The 26138-nt window shown below is 42.4% G+C and overlaps 1 protein-coding gene across 10 annotated transcripts in view; it reads left to right on the top strand.

The window, feature by feature from the left end:
• The first annotated feature begins 1059 nt into the window (after positions 1 to 1059).
• Positions 1060 to 26138, top strand: part of HDAC8 (histone deacetylase 8) — a 199811-nt gene continuing 174732 nt past the window's right edge. For 4 of the 10 annotated variants that reach the window (XR_002805445.2, XM_070257501.1, XM_023633823.2 and 1 more), the window contains exons 1-4: positions 1060 to 1646; positions 2180 to 2232; positions 4483 to 4613; positions 6526 to 6667. Coding sequence is in view for 6 of the 10 variants with exons in the window: in XM_070257501.1 (XP_070113602.1) it covers positions 1422 to 1646; positions 2180 to 2232; positions 4483 to 4613; positions 6526 to 6667 (551 nt within the window). In the remaining 4 variants the exon portion in view is untranslated. Of the gene's footprint in view, positions 1647 to 2179; positions 2233 to 4482; positions 4614 to 6525; positions 6668 to 10395; positions 11596 to 26138 lie in introns of those variants that run through there. The other 6 variants (XR_011434763.1, XR_011434764.1, XM_070257503.1 and 3 more) reach the window with 4 other exon arrangements.

The following is a 26138-nucleotide window of genomic DNA, read 5'->3' as shown; positions in this document are numbered from 1 at the left end:
AATGACTGAATAATTGCAGAGCTTTGAACTAGTTGCTATGGGAAGATATAAAAGAAGCATAAGAGCTTACATTCTAGTTAAAGAACACATCATAGGGGAAAAAAAATTTCCAGAATACTGTTGAGGGAATACTAAATGGAAGATTGAACAAGGTTAGATTTAACACAAAGTCATCCTGGAGGAATCGAGGGAATATTCAAAGGCTTTAGTGTCAGGCAGAACTGGTTTTGAGTTCCTACTTTTCTGCTTGTTAAGTGTGTGATTTTGAACAGTTATTTTCTCTCTCTAAACTGCATCTGTAAAATGGGTATATTACAACCTCCTTCATAGGACTTGTAAGAATGAAATGAGATAATATATCCAAGTGCATATCACAATGCTCAATAAATGTTTAAAGAGTAAAAAGCAAGCGAGATTTTAAAGAAGGTTAAGGATATTGGATTGTCTGAGGGGTGTTAGTAGGTCTGTCCAAGTTGATGTGAGAGGTGGGGGCTTGTGCATTGGCCAGCTTGCATCAGATCATAGAGGCTGCAGGAGCCTTGGAAATACTGATGGTAATTCTAAAACTGTTTCAGGCACACTAAACGTAAAATATTTCCCTGACCCTTGTATAGCTGCAGAAGTAAAAGGAGGGAGAGAAGAGGAGCTGCAATGTCCAAATATCGCTGAAAGTATCTGCTTACACCCTTACACCACATGAATTTTCAAGGAGTAATCTGACATCATTGCTTCATTGGAATCTGACAAGCAATTTCCAGCGTACCAGCCAGGCTCTTGGGAAAGTGCTATCAGCTTTGCCAGAGTAAATTATTGAGATTGGTAATTCTTATATGGACTTGGATAATTAACGATGAAAAGCAGTTAGCTAAACTTGCGGTGCAGAATTTACTGTGTAAACTTTTCAAAACGTTTGTACCATCAATTAGTCCCCCACCCAAAAGCCCATCTGACGTAGCTAAGTGGTGCCGGGCTCTTGTTGGCTACATTGTATCCGTCTTTAAATAGTTATGTGGGCGTATTTGCAGATTGAAACAATTCATAAGGAGTTAAGGCTGCCTCTTTTTTTTTTTTTTTTTTTTTTTTTTTTTAGCGCTAAAACTCAAATTCGCGGCTAATTAGCCCCAGTTCTTCCGCTACTCAAACCCCTTGAAACTACATCTCCCAGCATGCTCTGAAGCTGGTCTGACCTGATCTCAAATGGTCCCGTAGGGCAACAAGGATGGTTAGTTTTGACCGTGCTTATTTGTGCTGTAAAATATCGATCGTAATTGGCAGCTCTTTGGGCATTTATATCTGCCGACCTCGCGTTTTTGAACTGTGGTCACTAAATGAAGGGATTCTGACCTGGGAAGGCCCATGCATTCCTCCAGTTGGATGGAGAGTGGGGACAGTGTCTCCGGCGATCTCAAGAATAGGAGGGAATGTTGACCAGGGAGCACCGCTGCGGCCGATCAGAGGAGCAGGAACCGGAGCTCGGGCTGAGTCCGAAAAAAGCCGGATCCGGACGGTGGCTCCGGCACGGCTGGAAGTGGAAGATGGAGGAGCCGGAGGAACCGGCGGACAGTGGGCAGTCGCTGCCCCCGGTTTACATCTACAGTCCCGAGTATGTCAGCATATGCGACTCCCTGGCCAAAGTCCCCAAACGGGTAAGAGAGGTTGGGATGAAAGACCGTGGGCTTTTGGGGTGGGGGTGGGGGTGGGGGCCGGTGGACCGGAGGGCATTAGGAAGCGGAGAGGATACTGGGCTGGGGGAAATCTTCAGCAGAAACTGGGTCAGCTCTCCCAGGTGATGGAGGAAGTGTTCCCTTATAGTTTCTGAGAGCGCAGCATTTATCAGCGGGGTGTCCAACGGACGGGGGGAGGGGGAAGGGTGCGGGGGAGGGAATGGCACTGAGGGGCTGGTGTCTCTATGGCAAGGGATCTCTGAAGTCGTGGAGAAGAAGCTGAAGGAGAAAAGTGTTCCATGACCTCCGTAAGGCCCGGTAGCGTTCGCTTTAGCGATTTAGATACTTTGTATCTATATTGTCTAAAGTGCATTGTAACTGTTAAGTAAAAAGAAGGGAGGGGAGCTAAAAGTTAGTTCCTTTGTTCAGGATGATGAAGTCGACGGGATTTCTCTGAATAAAACATTTGAGAGAATATTTTCTGCCTCTTTTTTCTTTTTTGCTGACGTTTTTAGGCCAGTATGGTACATTCTTTGATTGAAGCATATGCACTGCATAAGCAAATGAGGTAAGCTGTCCTGTCTTTTGTGAACAGAGCCCTGAACCTAGGTGTTCATAGCCTTAATATCCTGCTTCACAGTGGGGTTAATAACGGAGAGAATGGTCCTCTTTTTAAAGCTTTTTGTAATTCACCGTGTTTGTAATCTGCCTGTAACCTAGAAAAAGCTCTTGAAGAATTAAGAAAACTTGAAAAAAATACGTGAGGCAGTTCAGATCCATTAGAAACAGGACTTTATCTCTGGGAGAGAAAGTATCCTAGGGAGGTGCTTTGTGGAGATTTTGAGGTGAGTACGTTTGGGTACTAAAACCTGTCTGATAGAAAAAAAGGTGTTCAGCTGGGAGGTGTTCTGGTTTGGGTTTTTTTTTTCTAAGCCAGATCTGAGAGTGTGGGTTCAACTTAAGACTTTCAGACACCCCATCCCCACCAGCAACCTTTAATGAGTGAGCCTGGAGACAAGTCAAGACCAAAGCCAACTCCTAGGAGGAGGCCAGAACTCAGCACGGAACTACGTGCTTCTTTAGAAAAATGAACTTGCCATTTGTCATTATAAGGGTAAATATTATGACCTACCACTTGTAGTAATATTGATGACGTTTTCTGGCCAAATAAGTGAGTGTCTGTCCATGCCAGCTAGTGTGGTATGTATGCTTTGTTTATCTCCCAGAAGGTAATGGAATAGGTGTTCACATTTTATACTTGTTATTAACAAAATCATTTAGTGAGTACCTTCTTTACGAATGTTTTTCAGCCATTTTTTAACCTATATATTTGGTACACATAAAAACTACATGGCTTCCATTAAAGTTATTTAACCTTTCAAAAATTACTTTAAGACAAACAAGAAATCAAGGCAAAGCAAAACTGTGCAGTGTCCTTCCAGTTAAGTAGGGAGGCTCCCCGTAAGTATTTGTTAAATCAGAGGAAGGCTGCTAGAGAGGGGAGCTCTTGGGGCTGGGAAACATGGTCCAGGAAACTGTGAAATCTTTATTTGAATGGGCAGATTTGTTACTTCTGAGGGTGTAGATGTGTTTTCCTGAAGAAGAAGCAAGAGTCCTTGGATTTTGGCTATGTATATTTAATTTTTGAGGCTGGACCATAGGATTCTGCTGGCCTGCTTGGTGATTGTAGTAGCCTCTATCGTCAAATTAATTCACAAGAAGCTCATTTCCGTGTTCCCATTCAGCAAACATAAAAAAAAACAGTACTGCCTCCCTGTGGCCTAGGTCATTGCTCTCCCAACTTGAATGTGCGTACATATGAATCACCCTCTGAAGATACAAATTCGGATTCAGTAGGTCTGAGGTGAGGCTGAAGTTCTGCCTAACGAGCTCCCAGGTGATGCTGCTGCTGGTCCGTAGACTGCCCTTTGAGTGGCGAGGGCTCAAGAGCAGTAGTGGCAGTGGCAGAGTCAGGAAGAGGAAATGGGGACTAGGCAGCTAGAGGTTAGAGGTGCTGAGTCCAGTTGGCAGCTTAGTGTCCTGTAGTCTCTCAGTCACTCCTGGTTGTCATTTCTTGTGAGGAGGTGCTTGAGCACCCCTGAGTGAAGCCCAGTTCCAACCTGTTCGCCCCTTCTCTACTTCCTCTCCAAGGCAGATGCTCGGGGCCAAGTATAGAAACTTTCATGTTTTGGGTTGCCTATGTTTTTATCCTTTAATCTTAATAATAATGATAGTTATCCATAAAGCATTTTCACGTATGTTATCATTTAGTCTTCATGTAAGTTCCATGAGATCTTCCTACTGTACACATGAGGAAACTGAACTACAGAACAGGCAACTTACCTGAGGTTGTAGAACTGGGAAGTGCAGAGTTAGGACAGGAACCCAGTTCTCTGACTCCAAATTCAAAATTCATGACAATACAACTACCCATTAAAGTAAAAATATAGCTGAGAGGATTATATGGCCCACTTAGGAACTGATTCAAATGAAAATGTCTCTGCCTACTGGTTTGTCATGAAAGTTGTAACTCACAGGGTAAAGTTTGTCCAATACCTGATTATTTAACTTAAATATGATTAGTCACTTTTTTTTTTTACCTCCTATAAATGCAAGGGAAAAATCTATCCTCTCACCCCTTATTAACGTGAGGAAGTGAAGACTATAGTGCCGTGGAGGGACAGAACATGTTCCTTCAGCCCTCTGGAACCAGAAGCTGGAGTTGTATTTTCTGCTCAGACTACTGGCTCCTGCTTCCAGCTTCTGGCATGCTCTGGGTCTGACTCACTCACCTCTCTTTGTTCTCTGTTATTATTAGGATAGTTAAGCCCAAAGTGGCCTCCATGGAGGAAATGGCCACCTTCCACACCGATGCCTATCTGCAGCATCTCCAGAAAGTCAGCCAAGAAGGAGATGACGATCATCCAGACTCCATAGAATATGGGCTAGGTAAAGTCACTACCGGGCGACGATGGGAGATAAAACTCCATCTATAGGTCGGAACTGCTTCATCTTTTATAACTCCCAAGATGGTCTCTAATACTTTTTAATTAAGAACTAAGTGTTAACCACAATCTTAATCTCTTAGTTTAGCCACGTGTATCTCACTTAACAAGCAAACCACATGAGTTGAGCAAAACTGAGTGATGGATCAGATGAAGGAAAACCTTTCAGTTGCTTAGGCCCTAATAGCAGTGCCCAGGTCAGGTCTGACTGTATGTGTACTCATTTAACTGTCTTGTGACCTTATATTTTAACTTGAGTACAGATTTATGTTCTGGCTAAGTTTTCTACCTTATTTCTCACTAAATAGCTGCATTTTTAAAAACTAAGCAGTTAATAGGATAGTCTAGAGAAAGAGCACGGTTTAGTAGAACATGGGACTGGGCGGGGGCCGGGGGGTGTCAAGAGACCTGGGTCCCAGGCCTGGCTCTGTGTGACCACAGATAAGACCTATAGCCTCTCAGGGCTCGATTTCTCCATCTGTAAGATATGACTAGTTAATCTTGAAAGTTTAGCCTTTCTAGCTCTAACACGTTAAAAGATCCTTTCCCCAACATTGGAGATGTTTATCTTTCATTTGGAGCTGTTGTTAGCACAGTTGCTTTTTGGTAGGAAATGTTGTCACACCTCAACCTATTCCTCCTAAGAGTTCTGGACCCAATTCCAATGTGTGGAGGGGGGTTTCCCCTCATACCATGAAGTAGTGTTCAGGACACCAGCTGAGTGTCCTACAATTCAACTCAATTCTGACACTATCTACCTGGAGAGAGCACCAAATTCCACAGGTAGGGGCCTCAGCCCCACAAGAGCGCTCTCCACTTCAGATGCCAGTTGCAAGCCCAGGTTGTTACCTGTGCTTCTGACTGACTGGCTACAAATTGGATGTTCCAACAATCCCCTCCAACTTAGGATGACAATTTCAAATCCCGATTGTTATCTGTACTCCTGACCAACAGGCTGTAAATCAAAAGTTCCCATGACCCCCTTCTTGGGTTCAATTAATTTGCTAGAGTGGCTCACAGAACTCAGGAAACCCATTTACTCCCTAGATTACTGGTTAATTATAAAAGGATCTAATTCAGGAACAGCCAGATGAAAGAGATGCATATGGGAAGGGACGTGGAGCTTCGATGCCCTCACTAGGCCTGCCACTCTCTCCAAATCTCCATGTGTTCACCTTCTCCGAAGCTCTCAGAACCCTGTCTTTCTGAGTTTTTTTGTTTGTTTTTATTTTGAGGAAGATTAGCCCTGAGCTAACTGCTGCCAATCCTCCTCTTTTCGCTGAGGAAGACTGGCCCTGAGCTAACATCCGTGCCCATCTTCCTCTACTTTATATGTGGGACGCCTGCCACAGCATGGCTTGCCAAGCGGTGCCATGTCTGTACCTAGGATCCAAACCAGCAAAGCCCGGGCCGCCAAAGTGGAACATGGGCACTTAACCGCTGCACCACCGGGCTGGCGCCCCTTCTGAGTTTTTATGGAGGCTTCATTACATTGGCATGATTGATTAAATCATTAGCCATTGGTGATTGAGCTCAATCTCCAGCTCCTCTCCCCTCACAGGAGGTCAGGGGGTGGGACTGAAAGTTCCAATCCTCTAATCACATGATGGACTCTACTGGCAACCACTCCCCTACCCCGAGCCCCCCACCACCTTACGTGGGGTCCACAAGTCACCTGATTAACAAAACAAAGACACTTTTATCATTCTCATCACTGAGGAAATTCCAAGAGTTTTAGGAGCTCTCCCAAAAATGGGATGAAGACCAAATATGTATTTTTTATTATAAATCACAATATTACACCTCTTCTTTCTCCAATTCATCTTTTAACAAGCTCTTCCACTGTTTCCCTGAAGGTTATGACTGCCCAGCCACTGAAGGGATATTTGACTATGCAGCAGCTGTAGGAGGGGCTACAATCACAGCTGCCCAATGCCTGATTGATGGAATGTGCAAAGTAGCGATTAACTGGTCCGGAGGGTGGCATCATGCAAAGAAGTAAGAAAATGACCTTTCTGCTTTCTGCCTCTTTCCTTGAGTCAGTTTCTCAGTTATGTAAACTCTTATGCTTATTGTATTGGCATTTATTGAGAGATTTGTGTATGCGTGCGTGCGTGTGTGTGTGTGTGTGTGTGTGTGTGTGTATTCTGAAGAGATAGAAGTGAAATAGGAGAAGGTAACGTAATATGGTGGAAGCGCATAATTGAAAGTCGGGACACCTGGGCTCTACGCCTAGCTTTCCTGCAAACTTGGCTAACTGACTTGTGCAGATTAACCTCTCTAGGCCTCAGTTTCTTCTTCAGGAAAATGGGCAGGGCAAAGGATATAATTAGGCAATCTCTAAATCTCTTTTCAGCGTTCTGGAAATTGCTCTGTCTTCAAGGGACTTATACTCTAGAAACATTAAAAAATTAGAATAATTAGAGAGCAACATCAATTTTGGTACCAATTGAATACATGTATGAGCTGAAGAGATTTAGCAGTAGAGAGAAATTAATCATGGAAGTCTTGGAAGAAGTGAATTTTAGAGCAAGTTCTTAAAAGAAGTGGCAAACAGATTTTCAAATAGGTGGAGAATTGATGAGAATAGATTTAAAACAAGAGGCTGAAGAATCGAGGAGGCTTATGTTGCCATCTCTAAGGAAAGTGACAACCAAGAGTTAGGTGTCACTCTAAGGAGAACGGGCTTATGAAATAGCTGTTCTTAGGTGCTACTTGGCGTTAGAGGAAAAGTCTTCTTGAAGTTTTGTGTTAACATTTCAAACAGCTGTACTCTGTGTCTGAAAAGGACTGCTGGGCCTCATTCAGCATTTGGCATCTTGCTTGATATGTCTCTGGTGCTTAATACATGTTGAAGGAAAAGGATTTTTAAAACTCTGAATTTATCAATGTGCTGTGTGAATGAAATGAACCGGCAGTGGTAGTAACTGCTGATGTGTCATTCACACACCAACTGCTCATGCTATCGGCCATGACCTTGGTACTCTTCCGTTGAGTCTAGACAAAACAGCACTTTATCTTTTCAGAGTAAAACTTTGAGCACAATTTCAGCGTATGCAGGTTAAGGTAATAACATGGAATTTTTTTCATCAAATCGACAGATTTCATGACCAAGAAAGTCCTGGAGAAAGTTTACTACTAGAATTTCCTACTGAGGCAAAGGAACAAAAGAAACCAGTGGTTAGTAGTGAGTTTTACATGGTCTTAAAAACAAAGAGAAGCAACCTGCCTTTTGTTGGCTTTTATTCTATTAAAAGAACTCAAAGTAAAGACAGTGATCCCTGGGAGAACAAAATGACCCTTTCTCCTTCAAGCTGCAGATGAAAGGGGAAAAACAAGCTTCTCTGAACCAAGGACTTGTATGCCCTCTTGTACTTAGCAGGTGGAGAAGAAAAGTAGTGTGGTTTCATGGAAAATGCCTGGTTCTACAGGTCAGATCTAGTTTCTGCCTGTGGTACTGGAGGATCTTATTTATTTAAGTTCACTGCTTAAGATCTGCTAGGGCCTGGGCCAGTTTCCAGAAGAATACCCAGTTACCTGACACTTCTTATCACTGTTTTGCCGCCAAAGGAAGCACATCCTATCTTGAGCCAAATCCTGGCTGCTCCTGGACTATGTGTAGGTGTGGGCATACCCACACGCCATTATCTTGACTGTTTCAGACAGCTTTCAGCTGATCCTGCCTGGAAACAGACACACCTGTGGTGCATATAAATTACAGAGACTCTCTAGAGATTGCTCCAATTCAGGTCCAAATTCCAGGGGGTTCTTGGCACCTCTGGAACCTCCCTGTAGATGGACCACAAGCATTGAGCCTGCAAACTTGCATCTAGCCAGCATTTATCTGTTATAAACACAATATTTGTTTAAACCTCTCCATCTCCAAATACATGTACAGACCCATACATGCCATTTATTCATTCAGCATGCATTGATTAAGCACCTACTCCATGCCAAGCAAATGTTTATCCTCACTAATAAACAGACATATAGAAATTGAAGCATGGTATATTTTTTCCCCTACCAATTTTGAAAAATAAATCTTCACTTCAGAATATCCAGGTGCTGGTAGGATTACAGTGAAATTGGCACATTCTTTTTGAAAACTTTGGAAATAAGTGTTAAAAGAGTAGGGAAAACATTCGTACCTGTCGACCCAGTACTATCATCCTTTGCAGTCTATTCTAAGGAAATAAACCAATTCTGCCCTCAAGAAATTTGTGTCTTAGAGGTAAAACAGCAAATAGTTGTATTTGAAAGCTAAAGGAGAGTGATTTTCAAAGAAAATTCTGGAAAAGAAGAATAATGAGGGATTAATGCTATAAATATACAAAAGTTGAATAATGAAAGCACCGGTGCCACTGGTATAAGATTAGACAGGTGATGTTTTACTACATTCTCCAAAGAGACTGAAATATATGAGAATTCAGCCTATTATAAAGCAAGCGAATGGGAGTGGAAAGGATTATTCAGTAAATTGTGTTGTGACAGCTTGTAGCATTTATACCCTCAGCTCCTATAATAAACTAAAATAAGTGGCAGCTGGATTGAAGAGTTAAATATAAAAAAGCAAATTAAAAAAACTAGAATTCTAAAGGGGAATAATTTTCTAAGCTTAGGAAGCAATAGGAAAGACTCACAAAGGGAAAGATCAACAAATTTGACTGTACAAAATTTTGAAACCAAAATAACTTTTAAAAGTTTTATGGCCATTTTAAAAATAAAATCTCAACACAGACTGAAAAGGCATATTTGACATAAATATGACAAAGTGTGATAGGTTTATATTTTCTGAGGCACTCATACAGTATGTTGTGTAAGAAGAAATACGGGCAAAGAACATGAATAGACGACTTACAAAGGAGCTTAAGTACAGCTGGAAAACATGGGACAGTGTTCGTCACTACTAATCAGAGCAATGAAACTTAAAACAACTACGTAGCTCTTCTTAAGCCTGTTTTTAACAGAATTGAAAAAGATGGTACTCAGTTTGCTAGTAATAGCGTGGTTTGGTTCAACCCCTTAAGAAAGCAGTTTGGTAGCCAACATGTATTAATGCCCTTTTATCTAATAATCCTACTCCTGAGGATGTTCCCTAAGAAAATAATTCAAAATATGGAAAAAACTATTTGCATGAAAGTGTTTATCAGTGTTATTTATTTAAAAAATTAGAAATAACATGAATGTCTAGCAATAAGCAAATGGTGAATCTACTCTAGGAATACTATGCTATTATTTTAAATGATGATTGTGAAGACTAGTGCATTTCAGCAAAATACTTAGTGTTAACAGAAAAGCAGATTTTAAAATTGTATGCACACTGCAATTACAACTTTGTAAAACACACACATATAAAAAAATTAGTGAGGATGATAATAGTGGTTATGTTAGGGTAGCAGAATTACTGATGATTTTTAAAAATGTGTTTCTCTAGTCAAATTTCTGTGATGAGATTTTATTACTTTTGCAGCTAAAATTTTACTAAAATAAAAAGAGGCAAAAAAACAGTTACAGCAAATACAACAAAGTTAAAATTTTTAACTATTCTAAATGGTTTTTTATAACACTAATATTCAGATAAGTAGGCAAAAGAGATGGACAGACAATTCACAAAAGAGGAAACCAGTAGTAAACAAACATGAAAAATGTTTAGCATCACTAATAATAGACAAAGAGAAATCAAAACATTGTATATATGTGTATATATTTTCTACCTCCCAAATTAGAGCTGAAGGAAGAAAGACCTTTGACTCATAACATCTGTTACTTTTGATCATCTCTTTTAAGGAAATAAACCAATCCAAAATATGGAAAAGCTGCGTATATGAAGATGGTAATTTCTCTTTTCTAGTAGTTAAAAAAAGGGAGGGAAGGAGACCTAAATATTCAACAACAGTGGACTGGTCAGGTAGTGTATTGCAATGTATCCACTCGATGGGCTACTACATAACCATTGTAAATAGTGGTTATGATGACTACGTAACAAAAGCGAAAGTATATTGTATAGTGTCGGCTTTGTTTCTAAAGGGTGGGTAGCTACAACATCGTACATTCGCTCTGATTAGAGTCATGTAAAAAATATGCATATGAAAAAATCTTAGAAGGAACTACAACAAAAGGATACCAGTGGCTTTGTGAGGATGATATTATGAGAGATATATATATGTATAGTACACACACATACATATACGTGCACTTTTTTTCTGTTTTCTATATTTTTCCTGTATTTTCTCTAATGTGATTATATTGCTTTTATCAATAAAGCTTTTTATAATAAAAACTGCTTGGAACAAGGTGGGAAAATTACAATACAGGCGCAGTGTGGTCAGTATGCTAGAGTTACGTACGAGGTAGAAGAAGGAGGAGTTTGCCTTCCTGTTGGTGGGGATGGAGACTTCCAAGCAGAGGGAATAATAAGAGCACGGCAGTGGGAAAGTATGGAGCATTTGGAGAACTACAAGTGCTTAAATGTGGCTGGAATGTGAGAACGAACAGAGCAAGACCAGATTATGAAAGTTTTGTGAGCCATGCTGAGGAGTTGGACTTTTTTCTGGGGCCATTGGGTATTTACTGAAGAATTTGAGAGAGAGTGGCAATGTGCTGATTGGATCAGAGGGAAATGAGACTAGAGGCAGAGGAGAAGGCTATTGCAATTAATCATTTAACAAACATTTATTAAGCTCCTGCTGTATGCCACGTGATGAGGCGATGAAGATGTATACAGGAGTTTCTTACTATTTGAGGGCATTTGGTACCAGGTGAAAGGCTACTTAGTGAATCCATTTAAAAGGGGGACTAAAATTTTAGAGTCATAGTAGAAGAGGCAAGGCTTATATGCTAGTCTGAATAACTAAAAACTATTAAAATATGTTTATTTTGTCTCTTTCAATAAAATTGAATGCTAAGCCATTCTTACAACAAACAAAGAGTGTATCAAAGATTGATTGATTGTTGTCGTTTTGGGCCTAATTTTTCCAACAAAATTGTATCATCTTTCAAGATGGTACATTTCACCTCCTGCGAGACTTCTGCAGCATGATCATTAAGAGGGTTGATTTTGCCAAGATATTCAACGGCTTCGTCAGTTTTCCCAAGGGCTTCTCCTTAATCATTTGGTATTCAAATCACTCTCTTTTAAACCACTTTTAAAATCATTATCCTTATTTATTTTCTCGTCTTCAGTTGTAAAATGGTCTGCCAGATCCTTGTCAGTTTTGTGTGTTGACTTCATGATATCCTGCATCTTGTAACTGGATTTGTAATTTCACTTTGTGATAGATTTGCATTGAATTGCTGCTCGCTGACATAGCTGACAATCCATGAGAGATAAAATGATTGAACAGATGGATAGTGATAGGTGCTAGTGTTTAAAGGAGTAGGTTGTTTAAATGGGTACTGATATGAGTGGTCAATTCATTAGCTAATGCTTTCATGTTATGACAGCTTTTGTTTTCCTAAGGAAACTTCAAAACCTTGGTACTGCTGGGGCTAAGATAATAAATTCTTGGTAAAGAGAACCCCCTGTATCAGCAAGGGTCTAGTGCAGTGTTTTTCAAACTGAAGTTTGCAGCCCATTAATGGAACATTATGTCGATTTGGTGGGCTGCAAGCAGCATCTTTTGATATCAAGGTGGATTTCATGAAACCTGTTCTAGTGTATATATTTGTGTGTACTAGGTCACAAGGTAAAATGTCAAGCCACCGTAGAGTGGAATGACTGTGAACTTTGAAGTAAGACCTAGGTGCAAATCCAGGCTCCACCACTTACTGGTCGTATATGTAACCTTGGGGTAATTCCAGAAACAGCATATGCAGAGGCAGAGGCGTGAAACTGAGGGAGCTTCCATGTCTGTAATTAAAGCTGAAAGCAAGGGCTCCTATAGGCAAGTGTCTGGAGGTAAAGTAGGGGAGCTATGAAGGGTCCTTGTATGCCAAGCTAAATAGCTTGGACTTGATCCTTCAGGTCAGTGGTTATTGAAATATTTTGGTCATGGACCCCTCTGAAAATCTGATGAAATCTGTATACACTGTCCCTAGAAAAATATACATCCACCAGTTGTTCCCTATAGTTTCAGAAGGTATAAGAATCTCCTAAAGCCCACGTAACCTGGTCCCTGGTTAAGAACGTTGGCTTTAGAGGCCAGCCCGGTGGCTCAGTGGTTAAGTTCGCATGTTCCGCTTCTCAGCTGCCCAGGGTTCGACAGTTCAGATCCCGGGTGCGGACATGGCACCGCTTGGCAAGCCATGCTATGGCAGGCGTCCCACGTATAAAGTAAAGGAAGATGGGCACAGATGTTAGCTCAGGGCCAGTCTTCCTCAGCGAAAAGAGGAGGATTGGCAGTAGTTAGCTCAGGGCTAATCTTCCTCAAAAAAAAAAGAACGTTGGCTTTAGACAGTGAGGAATCACTGAAGGAATCTTTAGCCAGGAGGAGGTAACATGACCAGATTTGCATTTTTTTTTAAAGATTGGCACCTGAGCTAACAACTGTTACCAATCTTCTTCCGAAAGCCCCTCGATACACAGTTGTACATTTTTAGTTGTGGGTCCTTCTAGTTGTGGCATGTGGGATGCCGCCTCAGCATGGCCTGCTGAGCGGCGCCATGTCCACACCCAGGATCCGAACCAGTGAAACCCTGGGCCTCCGAAGCAGAGCACGTGAACTTAACCACTCGGCCACAGGGCCGACCCCCCAGATTTGCATTTTAGGAATATGATTCTAGCAAGAGTCGGCAGATGAATTGGGTGGAGGCGGGGTTGTTGATAGAGAAATCTGTTAGGACCTTACTGCAATAATCTGCCCAAAAGGAGGTGAAAGCAGTGGTGATGAGCATAGAAGAGGGAATAAATTCAAGAGCCATTTAGTAGCTAGAATAGATAGGAATAGTAACCAGTTTGATATAAATGATGAGGAAGGAGTGATCTAGATTTCTTGTGTAGATGACTGAATAAATTATGTCACCATTAACCAAGAAGAGTAGGGGATAAAAACTGATGTGCTTATGGAACAGTTAATTAAAGATACCTGTTAGAGAGCCAGTGATAGAGTCTAGCCCAGGGCTTCCCAACCTTTAACTGTGCATATGAAATACCTGGGGATCTTGTTCAAATGCAGGTTCCGGTTCAGAAGTCTAGTGTGGAACCTGAGAATCTACATTTCTAACAAACCCCAGGTGATACTAAATGCTGCCAGTCTGTGGACCATACTCGGACTAGCAAGAGGCCGGAGCTCAGGAGAATCATCTTCCCTGAAGATACAGATTTGGGAGTCAACAGAATGATAGATGTTAATTAAAACCACGGAAATAGATAAAAATCATCTGGAAAGCATGTACAGAATAGTATGAAAACAAAACAGAACAAATCCTGAGCCATGTAGAATGCCAGTGTTTACAGGGCAGGTGGCAGAAGAAAGGCCTACAAAGGAGTCTTGAGAAGGAATGGTCAGACAGAGAGAAAGAGAATCAGAAAAGATTCATCACGAAACCAAACAGGACCCTCAAGAAGACTGGTTTGGATGGCAGTGTCTGCGGCGGCAGAGCGGACATTCTCAACAGGGGCAATATTGCCCCTAAGGGAGCAAATACGTTGATTCGGGGGGGAGTGCCAAAACTTAAATTTACATGGTTTATGGTCCTCCAAAGGGTCACTGTAACATAGATGTACATTATCTGTGATATTAGAATTTTATGGAGAAGTCAATTAGGAAAAGGTGTCTAAAAAGGCTTCTTGGGTGGGAGAGCAATAAGGAAAAACTAGTTGAGAAACGGAGCTGTAGAGAAGTAAAGTAAGACTTATGAATAAGGAGGTTATGGTGAAGGAGACTTCAAGGGATAAAAAGGAGTGTGCCAGGGAGACAAGGAGAAGGACATTTCAGACGGCCACAACCACCTGTGCAAAAGCAGAGCAATGTAAAATAGCTTGGCGGATTTGGGGAACTACAGGCGGTCCACTATTGCTGGAGGGTTAAGGTACAAACTGGATAATGGCGGAAGATGAGGTGGAAAAGTAGGAAATGGGTCAGCAGGGGCTTCGTGCATTTTGGAATGACCCAACTGAAAAATGCAGATTTCTGGGTCTCAGCGATCTGGCTCAGGGAGGTTTGGAGCGGTGCATCAGAACCTGTGCTTTGTGTTAACTCTAGGAGTGATTTGGAGCTACACATTTTGCAAAACTCTGCAGTAAGAAATGGTGGGCCGCTGACAAATTGTGTTAGGAAGTAACATGGTTAGATTTGTGTTTTAGGAAAATAGCTCTGACTGAGGTTATAGAGGACGAGTTGCAGGAGGCATAGACTGGAGATAGGAGATGAATAGGGTATCATCAGTCCCACTGAGTGACGAGGACTGAACTAAGCAGAGCAGTGAGATTGGAGGATGGAGAATGGTGAAGGCTGATTTGAGATAGCTTTAAGAGATAAAATCAATATTACTGATTAAGTGGATATGGGAGGAGATGAAAGATGAGGATGACTTAAATTTCTGGCTTACTTGAGCGGAGTGCCAAACAAGATAAGAATTAATAACAAGAGCTAACATATGTTGAGCTATGTGCTAGATGCTACCTTATATGCATTTTTTCATATAGTCTTATACTTTCTTACATTAAGAAGTGGATACTGTTGTTATGTCTTTTACACATGAGAGTACAGAGAGGTTAAACAACTTGCTCAAGCTTGGTAAGTGGCCACATTGAGATTCAAACCCGGCAGTCTGATTCTTCAACCTGTGTGCTTAACCCCTGTACTGTACTATACTACCTCAATAAACAGGAGTGGGGAGAGGTGTGCGGCAGAGGTAATACCCAGGGAAACTGGTTACCCAGATCTGGAGATGGAGGTGGAAGCTGAAGCTAGAAACAGAGATGTGTTGCCAGTATATAAAGTGGTGGTGCAAACCATGAAAATGGACGGGATTACTTAGGGAAAGGGCAGAGTGTGAGGAGAACAAGAAAGTAGAGCCTGGAACCCCAGGCAACACCAACTTGTAATGGGCAGGTATAGGAAGAGGCAGCACTGAATTCAGCTGAAAAGCAACCATCAGGACTAGCCAGATAATCAAAATAGAAAGGGACCATTGAATCCCAAGGGAGCAGAAGAGTTTAAAGAAGAAAAGAGCTCTCAACACTGTCGCGTGCTGTGAGGGTCGATCCAGAGAAGTACTAAACTGTCCATCATATTTGGCAATTAACATAGTCATTAATGACCTTGGTGAGAGAACTTTCTGGAGAGTGATGGGAATAGGAACTAAGGAAATGGACAGGAAAGGAACATTAATCTGTCCAAAAGTTTGAATGAGAAAGAAAGGAAAGAGAAGGGCAGTGGCCAAGGGAAAGTAGGGGTTGAGGGGTAGCTTGTTGGGTTTGTTCTAAGAGATTTAAGAACATTTGTAGGCTGAAAGGGAAATATTGGAAATATGAGAAGGATAAGAAAAGGAGCAAAGCCTCAGAGGAGGCAGGAGAGGATAGGGTGAGTGACTTTGGAAGAAGAAGCACTTCTGAAGCTAGAGCAAAAGAAGTCAAGGAGGATCTAACAGAAGTGTGCGGTGGCCTGCTAGTGAACTGAGTGCCTGCCCGGTGGCCTCTGCTTTCTCTGTGAAACGACTCTTGCCCTCTTTTATCGCTTGCTCACATGCCTCTTTGAATCCTTTGATTCTGCTTTTTGTAATCAGTCTCTTAGGAGGTCATCTCGTCCCTTCCAGATTCCCTTAAATGGGACTCACTCTATCCATGTAAACATGGGAGGAGATATTAAAACCCAACACAAGACAGTGACTCCTAACCTCCAGACTTTGTCGAGATCACATCTTGTTTGCCCACTTTGGCTGTCCCTCATCCTTGCCTCTTCTGGTGTCTCTTAACCTGTTTGACTGATCTCAGCTCCCAATATTTTCCTTTATCTCATTCTGATAATCCATTTAAGACCTTCATCTCTAGCTCGACCATGCCCTTCTTCCTTCCACAATTCTGTTGTTTGCCCTCTTGTCCCATGTCATTTCAGCCTTCTACCTGACAACGTGGGGTCTATGCCAGCTGGGCCCTCTCTGTCCTGCTTCCCTCCTAGGAGAGGGAGAGATTATTGTCCTAGAATGCTGTTGGTTTCTAATACTTCCACCTGGGGGCAGTGAATGGTAGAACCATAAAACCCTGCCTTGTGCCTTGGCAAGCTATACAAGAATGGAGAACTAGACCTCTAGCTCTTAGTTACTACTCACCTCAAAGCTACTAGAGCTGTATCCTCAAGAGCTCCAGTCCCTCATGCAGAGATAGAGTGAATGACAGTGAAGTGCATTACAGTTCCAGTTCCCCAAAGGGCTCTATGCACAGTATAACTTGTTAACCAAGCAGCCAGACCCCTTCCTCTACCTGCATCACCGCACCTCTAGCCTTTACAAACAAATAGGTAACTGCATGAAAATGGAGGCCTAGATTCAGTGTCAGCCACACTGCCTCACCACCAAGGCACCTCCTTCAACTACAGAGGGCATGTCCACATCACTTCCTACTCATACCTGTTCCATGCTGGCACCTGCAGAACAGGCACCAGACGAAACAGGCCTTTACCATGGTAGCCTAGATCCTTCTGTCAATACATGTCCAACCCCTAGGGCACCAGCCCTTTCATCAAAAAGTGCCCAGCTGGACAGCAAAATAGGAACCAGCTAAGGTATGCTTTGTCCCTATGGCATCCCCACCTCCAACCTCTAAGGGATAAGATATGTTCCTATAGTTCCTATGCAACTGGAGAAGACAATATATCATGGTGTTTTCAGTGTCACACAGGGAATCCTGGCTCCATCATCTGCTAGCTGTGAAAGCTTTCTGTGCCTCAGTGTCCTCATCTGCAGTTTGGGGATAATAAAATTACCTACTTCATAGGGTTTATAAGGGTTAAATCTGATAATTGCGTTAAAGAGCTTAGCAAAGAGACTGGCACATAGTAAGTGTTTGATAAAAGTCATTTGTTATGTCCATACTGGGTTACACTCAGGGGGTCTTTCATAGCCTCTCAGACAAGTCCCTCATCCAGCAGGTCCCACTGCCTATCTAACTGAAATCAGCCCTGGTACTTTTGTCACCCACTATACTTACACTTCCTCTTTGACCATAAGCTGCTCCTGGCTGAGTGCAGACTGTTCACTATTGCCCTCAAGACTCACGTCCTTTGCCGTGGCAGAGTTTTGCGGGGGTAATGGAAGGATTACAGTAGCACTCTCTCCAGGCCAAGCCCCAAAAAGTGTGAAAGTGGTGTTTCTGGAAAGAATTTACATAGTGCTGGATAAGAGAGAAGCCTTTCTGAAATGGAGTCCCCTAGGATAATAGGCAACGTCAGCAATCCCTTGATACCACCAGCAGTTCACCTGTGCATCTTCACTACCCCAGTAACCTTTCTCCTTGGGAGAAGGGAATTTTGTCCCTAGACACAAAATGACCTTCCAGTAGCTGAAGGCCTTCTGCCCCAGCCCTGGCCTATACTGTTATATACTGTTAACTGATGCCTTCAACATCCAGGTATGGGAGGGGAGCAGGGGGAGGGGTATTACTCCGTTGCAGGAGGACCTGGGTACTTTGATCTCTGCCCCGCACCCACATCTCCAGGAAGTTGGCGCTAACCAAGCTCAGTTACCCCAAGTGAGAATGAGAGCTCTTAGTGATCAAGGCCACTTTCAAGACAGGGAGACACTTCCTTTAGGAGAGACAGGCATTTGTGATCATTAGCTCGAACCATTATAGCCCAGAAGAGTCAGGGCAGATTTGTAAACTCAACCCATACCAGGTGAAGTAGGCTCTTCGCAAAGAACCCATTCTGTTTCAGAATTCAGAATATCAAGGGTCAGTAGAAACAGGTTCCAGCCTGAGAATGTCACAGCCATTTACCCCAGCCACAGCGTAAGGAGCAGGCGGATACATCTGTAGAAAATAAAGATCCAGGTTCATCCTGGGGCAGCCCAGAGGTTTATGTCGTTCCAAGATGCCCCATTCTATTAGGATTGGGATTGTCTGTGTCCATGGGCACCACTCCACAAGGCCAACACAGCCTATTTAACTTTGCAGATAGTCTCATGGAGTGTGTTTCATACTGTGATCTGCAGACCACCTGCATCTTAATCCTAAAATGAAGATTCCTGAATCAGACCCTCTAGGAGGGGAGCCCAAGAATATTCATTTTTTCCCAGTGCCTCCCCAGGTGATTCTGATGCACAGCACACTTTGAGAATTCCTGGTCTAAGGGTTCTTCTAGTTACCCTAAATCTGACCTAACCTCTAGTATGCCTTTACGATTCCTACAGTTGAGGCAAAGACAGACCAAGGTAACCTTCAGGCCCTTGGAACATTGTCCCAATGAACTTCAATGAAAATTTTCCCTCCTCCCACATCTGTAACACCTCCTTACTGGTGGCGGATCCCTTTTTCCCTGTTACCCCAGTTCATACCAGCCATTGCTGCCCATGCATCTTAAAGGTCTTCCACTTTCGCAGGTCCCATGGCCATGTGCTCTCCAACCACAGCCCCCAGTTCATACACCAGTCTTGGAGGATGCTGTTCAAAATGCTCTTCCTCCACACTTCCCTCTCCATCATACCACTGCCAGCAGACAACCTGCCAAGTGATATGGATTAACCAGGTCCTGGGGAAGCAGCACTTCTGCTACACCTCCAACACCTAATACATGAATTCTAACTCACTACACCCCTCCGTCCAGACCTCTTCCCTTCATGGCATTAATTTTTTGCAGCCCACTATTGCCCTGGCTAGTTGCTGGAACCATTGACATCCCTGAGCCTGGTCAATACTCTGGCCACCCAAGTATAGACTACCCAAGGATGCATTCAATTAACCTACACCATACAACATGGCATAGGGGTTAAGAGCAGGGACTCTGAAGTTACACTGCTTGAATTTGAATCCCAGCACTGCCACTTTCTCTGTGACCTTCAACAACTTACTTAAACTCTCTGTTCCTCAATTTCCTTACCTACAAAATGGAGATAATAATAGTACCTACCGCACAAAGTGATTGTATTACATGAACTGTATGTAAAGTACATAGACTAATGTACGGCACATACTAAGCACCAAAGTGTTTGCTGTTGAGTGGTATATGAATTACACTAACTGGATCATTCAGGTGTGAGATACCAGTTAGATTTCCTTTTGGCACAGCCCCATCTGCCCATGCCAAAAATTGAAGGACTCTTAACCTAGAAACCTTTGAAGTGAAATTCAGTCATCCGCCCATAGACCTCCTACTTCAGCAGCCCCTGGAACTTCATGCCCTTCCTACTCCATGATCACTCATCCAGTCTTTTGCTACTTCCTGGTGCATTTGTCTACCTTGTACCCTGCAATTAGCCCCAGCCACCTAAGGCTGAGAGACCTAAGCCTCAGCCTAAGGCTGAGTTTCGTTGTGAAAGAGGTGCTGGCTTTCTAACAACATCATGGTTGGCCCACTGCCTGATCCACTGGAAGGTTGTTGATCAGGAAATAGTTTGGGGGACCACCCAAGGGGACCTTGATCTCATAATTCTATTATAGATATGCTTCCCCCACTTAACCTCAGCATTCTCTCTTAAATGTAATTTTGGTGTTCGCTTTCAGGTCCAGGTACCAGAACGGGGAGTAAATTACACTCTTAGTTATGCCCCGCCCCTTGCCTCCACCTCCACCTCCTGACCGCAGATCAGCCGGACCCCTCTACCAGTCTCACTAACAAAGGAAATGATCAGACTGTTATGCCCAGAGACCAGGGAAGATATTTTGAAAGTCTGAACAAAGATCGTGACAGTGGATGTGAAAAGGAAGGAGAGCACTTGAGAGTGATTTTAGAGGCAGAATTGACTGAACTGGGTGATCAATTAGCTGTTTGGGGTAAGGAGAAGGGAAATGTCAAGAATACTCAGTTCCTTGCCCAGGTAGGTAGCAGCATTGTTACTGAGATTGGAAATAGCTCTAGCTCACCAAAAAACTTACAGAGATATCGAGGGGTTTGTGACATACAGAAATCTGAGTGGGTAAATGTTGGTAAGTAGGAGAAGATAGCAGAGTGTAGATTGGTTGGTGGGTGTCTGGTTGACATCCCAAACTTAATATGTCAAAACGTAACTCCTAATCTTCCCCACCATGTGGCAGCCCTATTCTTCCAGTTGTTCAGGCTAAACCTGTTCAATCTAAACATCATCTTTGACTCCTTTCTTTCACACCCCACATTCAATGTGTAAAAATCCCCGTCAATTCCGTCTTCAAAATATATCCAGAATCTGACCACTTCTCACAACCTCTAGCATTACAGCCCTAGTCCGAGCTGCCATCATCTCTCCCTTGGACTTTGTAACTGCCCCTCAAATGGTGTTCTGCTTCTGGCCTTGCTCCTCTTTGGTGCGTTCTCCACACAGTGGACAGAGTGATCCCGTTAAAACGCAAGTCAGGTCCATCACTCCTCTGCCTAGAACGCGGCACTGACTCCCTGTTTCACTTGGAGTAAAAGCCGAAGTCCCTACCATGGCCTTCAAAGCCCTGCACAATCCTCCCTCTTCGCCCTTCCCCCTGTAGAACTACTGTCTCTTCTTCCTTTCCTCGCTATTCTCTGGCCACTGGACTCCTTGTGTCCCTTGAACATACCAGGCATGTTCCCACCTCTAGGCCTTTGCGTTTGCTGTCCCCACTGCCTGAAATACTCTTCCTCCAGATAATGCCCCTTCACCTCCTCTAAGTTTTTCTTCAAATATCGCTTTCTCAGTAAGGCCTTCCCTCACCACGTTTTTAAATTTGCACTGCAAAAAAGCTCCCACTGGGGGCCGGCCCTGTGGCACAACGGTTAAGTTCGCATTTTCCTCTTCAGGGGCCCGGGGTTCGCCGGTTCGGATCCCAGGTGTGGACATGGCACCACTTGGCAAGCCATGCTGTGGCAGGCGTCCCATATATAAAGTAGAGGAAGATGGGCACGGATGTTCGCTCAGGGCCAGTCTTCCTCAGCAAAAAGAGGAGGATTGGCAGTCGATGTTAGCTCAGGGCTAATCTGCCTCAAAAAAAATTTTTTAAAAAAAGCTCCCATTGCCCTTTCCCTGTTTTATTGTCCTCTATACCTTTGACCATCTAAAAAATTATTTGATTTACTTATTATTTATTTTATGTCTCCCCCACCACACTAGAATATAAACTTCATGGGCCTAGGAATTTTTATCTGTTTTGTTCATTACTATAGCTCCACTGCCTCAAACTCTACCTGGCTCATAGTAAACCCTCAATAAAATTTTGTCAGGTAAATGATCGAGTGTGAAAGTTGGAATGTATGGAGAGGAGTGGGAAACACTGATTCCTAACCCTTTGGGGGAAGGTCCCTCACGGTGCTATTGGTTGCCTTATTTAATGTCAATGTTTGGAAAATAAATAATAAAGTTATTAAATTGGAAAGATGAGTTAATGCCTTCTCAAGGTAGGCCCTCAATAAATATTTATTGAATAAGTCAATGGTAATATCTTAACAGTCTTATGAAATTTATCAGAACCAGGAGGAGAGAGAGGGACGGAGGGAGAGAGGAGATTTCACCCAGCAGTCAAGTTCCGAGGTTTGGGCGCTCACAAAGTCAGACAGGATGTTCCAGCATATTGGACGCGACCAAGCTGGAGGCTATTATATAAGCTTGGCGTTTTAACCAAGAGATCACTAGAGGGCGCGCAAGGTTAAATCAAGAATGTTCTCTGCTTGGTGCGATTCTATTAACGTCATCCACATTTCTATTTATTGATCTGATGTTCATCTAAACTGTTTCATCAGTTCAGAGTGTTCTCCTGAGCTAATTTCTTTCATCAGCCCAGTATCTGGCTCATAATAGGTCTTCAATAAATATTTATAGTTTGAATGAAAGAATGAATATTTAGAATCAGCGATTTTCACCTTGAAACTTTGTGTTTTACTAACTGACTGTGGTCAGTATTTGCACTAAGAAACTATCCTTCAGAGTTCGTAACCTGGCTGGTAAATATAGCACCCATGGTCCTCAGTGCCTACAGAATCCTTAGGCAAGAGGAGGGCAACGGTCTGACTTGGAGTTTGTGTGCTTTATTTGTGTGAGTGATAGCGTTAGACAACAGCGCACGTTGTAGTGCCTGAGCTAGGCGTCGCTAAAGGCCTGGGCAGCTTCTGCTCCTACATCAGCTCCTCTGTCCCTCAGGAGGGGCTGGCAGCTGGTGAAGGTTGCAGGTCACCGGGCTGGCTTATTCCCCCAAGCCCTACCAAGAACTGTTAGCTTGACTTCTGCAAATGGAGATCTCACTGCTTTTGAAACCTGTCCACAGTGTGTTTTAGAGCTATAGGATCGTGGGGAATGAAGAAAGTTAAACAGGCTTTGCTTTTAGTCCTAATTATCAACGGTGCCCACTGAAATTCTCTGAAGGGATTTTGGGTGCCTGGATTTGCAGCTTTCTGAGCTGGATTACTACGGGGGTGTGGGGTCTTTGTCCTCTCGTCATCTGATGGCTGAAGTCTCTGAGTGCCCTTGATCCAGGCCCATGAGCTGGACCCTCAGTATTAGGTATTTTTTACTAATGGAATCATTTCAAATAGCCTGGCAAATATAACCCATTTTTAATAAGCTTTAGTTTTTAGAATAGTTCTAAATTTACAGAAAAATTGAGCAGATAGTACAGAGAGTTCCCACGTACCCCACACCCAGTTTCCTCTATTGTTAACATCTTACATGAATATGACACATTTGTTACAATTAATGAACCAATATTGATACATTATTATTAACTACAGTTTCTAGTTTACTCGAATTTCCTTGGTTTTTACCGCATGTCCTCTTTCTGTCCCGTCCAGGACACCACATTACATTAGTTGCCATGTCTCCTTAGGCTCCTCTGGGCTGTGACAATTTCTCAGACTTTCATTGTTTTTGATGACCTTGACAGCTTTGAGAAGTACTAGTCATAATACTCAGTATTATGTACTTTTCAGTTCTATTTTATTTATTTTAATGTGTTTTTCAGTCTATTTAATGGAATCCTTTCAAATACCCTGAGAAATACAACCCATCCTTATTGCTCTTCCCAGCACCTATTTTCATAATAAATCCGAAGCGTTTCTGAAGCTGGTCCTTGCTCCAGGAGGGCAAATGTCTACAGCAGTGGTGAATTTTTCTGGCACAGTGTGCGTTCAGAGTAATCCTTTCTATTTATTGTTCATAGTCACCAAACCCACGCTGGTATCGTTTTTTCTCAGAAAACTTAAATGGAAATTGAAGGTGCAAATTCAAAGGATGTGTCTCGAATTAATTGGTCTTTCTTTCTAGTTTTTCTAGTGTCTGACTCTACCGAGAGTCTTCATTTTCAGTTTTACTGTTTAAATGTGAGAACCAAGAGCTCCGTGGAGGAAAAGCAGAAGAAAGGCGAGTTGGATAGAGCCACATGTAGTTCCACAGCTTTACCTTAATTTAATTTTCTACCCCAACCTGTCTTTAATATAAACTGTGTCGTCACCAAGATAAAACTCAGCTTTCCTTTTTTTCCAGCATAGTTTCAAGTATTTAATCCAACTACCCACACAGATTCTTGTACAATTGATGCCACTAGATTTAGTTGGAATGCTAGTTACATTCACTTCCTAGCTGGTCTTTGCTAGAATTCAATGGGTTTTTCTTCTGAGAATCTTTATTTTCCATGCCTTTTATGTACTGTCTTTGGAATTCAGTAAAAATGGCTCTTTAAACTCTTCTGGAGACTGGGGGCAAATCGAGGTAAGGTGTAAAGTGAAAGGAATTAAAATCCCTAGTCTTGCCTGATATACTTTAATATAACAGTAATAATAAATTGTGCAGGGTGGATTGAGTCAAGTGGTAACTATGGACTTTATTCCGGACAACTAACAAAACCTCTCTGAGATTATTACAGCTTTTCTTAGGAGATATCTTGAAGGTTGTTAAGCTCTTATTAATGCCTTGACCAGAAATCCCTATCTGTACATTTCCTGTGGGAGAGATATGCATCCATAAAGAAGGCACCCCAGTGAACTTTAGAGACTTCTGTTTTCCCTTCAAGGCTTATTTCATATAAACAATGTCAATGTTTACTAAAAATTTCTCAGAAATGCGTGCTGATTTCAGTAAATGTAGTGTAAATAGTTGGAATTCAGGTCATTCACGTGAAATAAAATTAATTATTGGGAGTAATGGTACAAATTATGGAACTTTTAAAACTGTTCAGATAAATAAGGGTCTTTCCACCTTATTAGATGGCAACTTTGGAAAAGGCTCGATGTTGAATGCGGTCCTGGACACTGAATGATTTATCTGTGTTGATATCAAGGACATTGTTGTTTCTGGTGAAGCTGGGTTTTCTCGCAGACAATATCATGGCCAGTTAGCTCAGGCTGTTAGAATATAGTGCTAATAAGGCCAAGACCATGATTTTTGTCCTTGTACAAACCAGTTAGTTTTCGCTGATTCTAAGGTTATTGGCTGCACCATTTCCCTTGGCCAGCCTCTCTTCAAAAGCATATTCTCAGTCGCAAAGGAGGCCAAGCTGGGGGATGCAGATTGATAAGTGTAAATCTTCCCCACCTTTGAAAAAACAGCCCAAAGTCCCCTTTCTCTCAGTGCGGGCTCAGTTGCGTCATTTCCACTAGTTTGCCTTCCCGTGTTGTTATGAGTACCCTAAAATGCAGGACTATGTCCATTGCTTTCTCTATTTTATATTCTATTAGCTCAGGAAAGATTTTCATTCCATTGAGCACCAGACTGTAGGGTATATTTTTGGAAGCAAGTGTAGGTGTACCAGAGCCAAAAAAGGTTGGGAACGACTGTAGGCAAACTGATCTCACTGTTCTTGGAGCTGCCAACTCTAGGCACAGAGCCCTTAAAGTGGACTATAAATGGAGAGTGGGTGGTTAAAAGAAAATCCTTCATGTGGGACTAATTTCTGGTTCGCCACAACCAGGTACATGTATTTTGTGTGCATGTTTTATGTAGAGAGAAGAAGGCATGCAAAAAGCTGATTTATTTAGCTATATGAAATTAGAATTGAGGTCTAAATAAGAGGAAAATTGTGAGTTGGATAATTAGGATAGTTAGTACTTTGAATTTTTTATAAATGCCTGCATTTAAACTTATCGTGATAACATTCCTGTGAAGGAGGTAGGTGAGGTAGCAACTTATTGATGAGTCGAAAACTAAAGCAGAGAGACCTAGGTCTCCTGGTTCCTACTCCGGTTTCTATCATTGGAACATGTAAGCCTCTAAGAGGACTTGCTGGACATAAGTATGAAATCAAATTACAGAAAGATTCCTGGTTTTTCACTTTTCCTCTTTGATAGAGGAAACAATGGCGTTATAAATAAACACAGAAACTCTGGATCTGTAAGAGTCATTAAGTCACTTCTAACAAGAGGCAGCAACGTGAACTAGCCTCAGGAATAGTGAACAGGGTGTTATGAAAGGGAGCCCACAGAAGACTACCAAGACGAGGTTTGGACATTAG

The sequence above is a fragment of the Equus caballus genome, chromosome X (assembly GCF_041296265.1).
Source record: "Equus caballus isolate H_3958 breed thoroughbred chromosome X, TB-T2T, whole genome shotgun sequence".
Taxonomy (NCBI): domain Eukaryota; kingdom Metazoa; phylum Chordata; class Mammalia; order Perissodactyla; family Equidae; genus Equus; species Equus caballus.
The sequence above is the reverse complement of the archived record's forward strand: the minus strand, read 5'-3'. Positions and strand labels throughout refer to the sequence as shown.